Source organism: Pygoscelis adeliae, unplaced genomic scaffold (genome assembly GCF_000699105.1).
Source record: "Pygoscelis adeliae isolate BGI_AS28 unplaced genomic scaffold, ASM69910v1 Scaffold402, whole genome shotgun sequence".
In the NCBI taxonomy this organism is placed as follows: domain Eukaryota; kingdom Metazoa; phylum Chordata; class Aves; order Sphenisciformes; family Spheniscidae; genus Pygoscelis; species Pygoscelis adeliae.
In genome coordinates this window covers 7,362,457-7,368,066 of record NW_008824411.1, presented here as the reverse complement: position 1 = coordinate 7,368,066, position 5,610 = coordinate 7,362,457, and the positions used below count along the sequence as shown (strand labels likewise).

The following is a 5,610-nucleotide window of genomic DNA, read 5'->3' as shown; positions in this document are numbered from 1 at the left end:
TACCAACACAGATCATGGTGAGCAAATCATCTAGGGGAAAACCACCAATGCACCCTTCTGCCTGGAGACATTCTCGGAGCTCGTTCAGCTGCTCCCTTTGGACTTGCTTTTGAATTCGTGCAAGACTGAAAAAGCAGCCCGGTTTTGGCATCCAGCAATCACTGCACCTGATGACACCGGATTTTCATCTGAATCTTTGGGCTAGGACCAAATCTTGTCCTCTCGCATCAGACAGCAGGAGATGAGTGATGTTTACTTCTGGCAATCGATCACATGAACATCTATTTGAAAATAGATGCCAATGTTGTGAGTATTTAGGTTGCCAGGGCCTGGACAGGGACTGAAGAAAATTCAGAATAACAGGCTAAATCCTCTTTTTTTCAGCCCTCTCTCTGTTTAGGCCAGAGCTGAGCAAAATAATTCACCACAAACATAAAAATTTGTGCATGCTGAGGTGCTGTGACATTAGGGGGAACTGATCTGATCACGGGTGTTGAAATGAGAAATATATGCTTCCCGTATTTCTAAAATATTTCAGTTGCCAATGGATTTCAGTTTAATTATTATCATTAACTATTACGCAAACCTCAGTATGTTTCAGCCCGGGCTGAATTCAGCAGCTGTTTAGGGGTTTGTTTTTAGTTTTGCCTTAGTTGAAAAAGCTGCAAACATTTGCCCCAAACAACTGAGAAAAAGGTTGATTTGAGTTTTTCCAGAAAAAAGCAAATATTCACTTTGTTTGCACAACTACAGCCCTGACCTAAATAAAACTTCGTCCAATATGATGATCTCTTTGCTTAATGAACTGAAAATAGCTAGAAAAAAAAATATGGTAAGACTCCAGTCTCACTTTGAAGACTTTGCTGGTTTCTTTCACAATCATCTCATTTATTTTTAAATAGAAGTCTTGTCTCAGAAGCAAGCAGATTATTTTGTCTTTAAAAGGTCATAAAAATGTCTCTGTATTAGAACAGCTCGGGGGGGTGACACTTACAGTGATGTGCCCAAGCAGGGTGAAGTTGCCCTTGCATACATTGGCTATGCATTACAAACACGGTACATAAAACTGAGAGTGAGATAATGTTAAAATACAGATTTCCCTCAAGATATTGACATAACATGATTAATGCTCTGCCGGTTCTTACAGCAACACCCACACTGAACCATGCAGAGCAGAAAGTGTTTTCTGTTACCAAAGTAGTGTATAGCAATAAAAAGGAGGGAAGGGAGGAAGCAACCCGTATCTTGTACAAAACCATGCCCTGGGCTGCCCTGCTGATGCTGGGCTCTAGCCCAGTGTTTGTCACTGTTAAAACCCCTGTGGTCTTGTCTTCGTGACCCCAACCAACCAAAAAGTCTGTTCTTTGGTTAGAACACGAACAAATAACGCCCTCCTTTTCCTTCATTTTATCCCTTCCTCCAAGTTAATGGCCACAAATCTCCCGAAACAGGTTGTCATGGTTTAACCTCAGTTGGCAACTAAGCACCACGCAGCCGCTCGCTCACTCCCCCTCACCCGGTGGGATGGGGGAGAGAATTGGAAGAGTAAAAGTGAGAAAAACTTGTGGGTTGAGATAAAAACAGTTCAATAATTGAAATAAAATTATAATAATAATAATACACAAAGCAAGCGATGCACAATGCAATTGCTCACGACCCGCCGACCGATGCCCAGCCAGTCCCTGAGCAGCAGCCCCCCCGGCCAGCTTTCCCTAGTTTATGTACTGAGCATGACGTCACATGGTATGGAATGTCCCTCTGGCCAGTTTGGGTCAGCTGTCCTGGCTGTGCCCCCTCCCAGCTTCTTGTGCACCTCCAGCCTTCTCAGTCGGTAGAGCATGGAAAACTAAAAAGTCCTTGGCTAGTGTAAGCATTACCTAGAAACAACTAAAACATCGTGTGTAATCAACTTTGTTCTCATCCTAAATCCAAAACACAGCACTGTACCAGCTACTAGGAAGGAAATTAACTCTATCCCTGCCGAAACCAGGACACAGGTCAAGGCATGCGGCGGGAAGAAAGAAGAGACAGGCTGTGGTTTTAGGGTTCAGGGCTGTGCCTCAGCTGAGCCATTGGTGGGGCAGATCAGCAAGGCACTGTTGGCAGGTGACCCGGCCAACGCCAGGGTCCAGTTGCTGTAAGGAGCACTCAGATGCGCTGCTTGTAAAAACACCGTAGTGTTCTCAGTTTGTGTCTTGTTCAAATACAGAGCCTGGCTCTGCAAGGCCCCAGTCTGTGCTGCTTATATGGAAATAAGCCGTGCTCTGCTACAGCTGCTCCTTCTCCGGCAGGCAGCACTGTAGGCACAAGGGGCTGACACCTGGGGCTGACTGTTGGGTTATTATAAATGCTGTAACCTGCACCTACCCCCCAGATGTTCCCCAAGTTGGCTGCTCTGCCTCAGAGCGTCTGCAGAAACGCAGTGTGCAGGGGCACCACAGTGTTTCCAGGACTCGGATTTCTCTTCCTAGTATGCAGAAGAGGAGGCACAGTAAGAAACCGACCTGCTTTGTTGAGGATTTTTAGCATTAACGCCAGAGATTTTGTCTTTACCAGCTAACCCCACCTCTGCTCCTAGTTGCTTTAGCATATGCCAGAGCACCAGCTGCCTGGCAGGGAGGCAAATGTATCTTTGGAGGGCAAGGACCTGACGTGCTACCCTACATGGTTTGAAATAAATACCAATGTTAACATCTACATTCATCAATAGAAGTTAGCTGGGGAGAGGCAGGCAGATGGCTTCCTGCCCTACACACAGATCAGAGATCCTGGTGAAGAGCAATCTGTTGTGTAGGACCAAAGCTGATGCATCAGCCCAAAGAATAGTCATTGCCTTGTGGTGGCAAAGGGATCAAGAGTTTTAAAAGTTTACTTTTTTAAAGAGGTAGCATTAAGTTAAACTGTATTACTCATTCTTTCACCTGTGCAATCCCTTGAGGCTTCACACTATCGCAGCAACAGTAAGGTGGTTTCTGTTTCATTGCTCTCTCTCTTCGGAGCTTATTCTCTGGCATACGGGATCCCCTCATGGGATCCCCCACCTTTAGTGTAGTGTTTAAGTGCTGACAACCTGAAATTTCTTGTAGTTGATGTTTAGGGGATTTCTGAATTGCAGGTTTGTTTGAACATCCTATATTTAGGATCTGGTCTTTGCTGGGTGTCATTCAGTCTGTGCAAGTGGGACTCTATCAGGACTGGCTAGTCAAACCCTTGACTAGCAAACTGGTTTTCTTTTTGAAGCATGCCTTCAAAATATTGGGCTTTGGGGATTTTGACCTTCCTGTGTTCCAGCAGCCCTCTGCAAAGAGAGAGAAACCTTCTAGATAAAGTACATTGTGAGATTGATGTACATGACAGTAGCAAACTCAGGGGCAGGAAGAAATGAAAGAGCTACTGAATTGCAGTTTCTTTCTGGCATAATAGTGTACATTATTTGTATATTTCCTGGTAGAAACGCTATCTGCAAAGTCCTGTTTTCCCTCCTGCCTCCCCACACAGTGGTGTTCTGTGCAATTAGCAGTCTAAAATCCACTCTTCCCATCTGCCAGAAGGATGTGTGTGATCTATCTCCTCCAGGACTCAGCTGGCCAAATGGCCTGGATCAACTTGTACCTGTCCAACTCTTCCCAGGAAGGTACGGGAAACAAACTGAAGAGAAATAGCACTGGTTATGCCTCCACCTGCACCAGAGTCAGCCAGGACCATCTCTCCAACCTTTCCTGGGGCTCTGGCAGCCTTTGCCCCTAGGGTTTGGTGTGGACATGGCAGCCTCCCTTCTCGATGGTCTGCACTGGGTGGATCGGTAGGACCAGGTGGGAGATGCGGCTCCACAGCCCACTCAGCTTGTCAGAGTCCATGTGGTCGTAGGAGCTGGGGGTCGTGGTGTTGGTGAACTTGGCCCAGAGGAAGTCGCGGACCCTCTCTTCCACCTGCTGGAGGCTGATGTGGGTCTCCAGCGTCTCCTCCTCCAGCAGCACGGTCAGCAGCAGGGCCACATCCTTGAAAGCAGCACTTTCATGGTCACAGTATTTGTAGAAGATGAGGGTGGCCCCTGCCGGCAGCAACTCGAAGCGGTGTATCACCGCAGCACGGTCCCCAGCCTGGAAAGCTGAGCTCAGCTCTGAGTCCACCTCTAGCTTGGCCTGGTCACTCTGGAGCCTGGATTTATCCGTGCCATCGATCTGGACCGTGCTGGCATGCAGGGCGGCCGAGTAGGTGTCAGCCACATGGGCACTAAGACATCGCAAGGTCCGCTCACCCTTGCGGGCAGCCGTGAAGATGATGATGGCTGGCTGTGTGTGGTGGGACACATTGAGGTGCTTCTGCAGGAACTTGCGACCACGAAGCCACAGGTGGGGACTCTGTCCCGGAAACCTGTCCTGCAGCTGGTTGAACTGGGACAGAAAGGCCTCCACCGTGGGGTTCTCGGGGGCTTGCTGGGCCTTGGAGGTTGGGTTGCCAAAGCAGAATATGCAGAAGCCGAACAATACAACGCTCACGACAACAAGGCCTGTTCAACAGAGGAGAGACCCGAGACGGGGAACAGAACTCAGTCCCAAGTGACCTGCGGTGATACACTGGACAGTAGCCACAAGGGCTCTTTTTCCCCTCCCAGGCCTTCCCCACTACCCCAGGAAAGTGATTCAGGTTGGCAATCGCTCTGGGGGACCAGGAATGATGAAGAGGCTGCTTGCCCCATGTTGTGAGACCCATGCTCCTACACAGCAGCCGGGGAGTACTACAGCTCCAGAGATGGAGGCAAGGCTACAGCTTTGTTGTCGCAGTGCAAAATTTCCTGAGGAAATTGCAGCTGGCCACAAGATTTCTCCTCTTCCCTCTGCTCTGTTTTCTTTAAGGTTTGTGGCCATTCAGAGCACCTACCTCCACATATGGAGGCGTCTGACCCAGCTAAGGTGTCCTGTTCACTGCCTTCCTCCTAGCTATGCTGGGTGAACAAAGGCTACCATGCTTCTGCCCAGGAAAGGAGGACAGCGAGGTCCAGACACAACTGCTTGCATCCCTCTCTGTTCCAAAGCAGGGTCTCTTTCTACCAGAAGAAATGTGTGGTGCAGATCAGCATCACAGTTCCTGGTTGGGGCCCCACGACACAGAGGGGGACTGGGACGCGGGACCATCAGTGTAAGAGCCTCAGATCTCCCAGGATGTGCCAGGGTACTCCCGGCATGCTGAACACAATGTACCTGGTTTTGAGGCTGGAGAGCTGAAGGAAAGGCTGCTACTATAGGCTCAAACTGAGCCTATTTTTAAGGGGATGGTTTTTCCCTCAAACCCTCAGAAAAGGCTGTGAAAGGTCCTGAGAGAGAAGAATTAAATGTGCTTCATTACTTGTTCCTGGAGGATCAGTGCCTTCTGGTCGATGAGTAACGCACAAGGGAAGCTTCTTTTCCTCACCTTTCAGCAAAAGGGACTCTTTGGCCTTCTCCTGGTCTGTGTTTTGGGTGGTGATGTTCTGCAAGCAGGACTGAGCCTCTGGCTTTGGGGCTGTGTGCCCTACCGTAAGAGAAAGAAATGTGCCACTCAATGTTGAGGGAACAGGTAAGTTGGGCCATAGTAAGAAAAGCAACAGAGCTGCCAGGAGCTCCCAGCTGC

At 48.7% G+C, this 5,610-nt stretch overlaps 1 protein-coding gene across 1 annotated transcript in view; it reads right to left on the bottom strand.

The window, feature by feature from the left end:
* Positions 1-1,959: 1,959 nt before the first annotated feature.
* Positions 1,960-5,610, bottom strand: part of TOR1AIP2 (torsin A interacting protein 2) — a 7,840-nt gene continuing 4,189 nt past the window's right edge. The window contains exons 5-6 of the mRNA XM_009320637.1: positions 5,413-5,511; positions 1,960-4,510 (exon numbers count right to left, since the gene is read on the bottom strand). Coding sequence (XP_009318912.1) covers positions 3,744-4,510; positions 5,413-5,511 — 866 coding nt within the window. The 3' untranslated portion in view covers positions 1,960-3,743. The remainder of the gene's footprint in view (positions 4,511-5,412; positions 5,512-5,610) is intronic.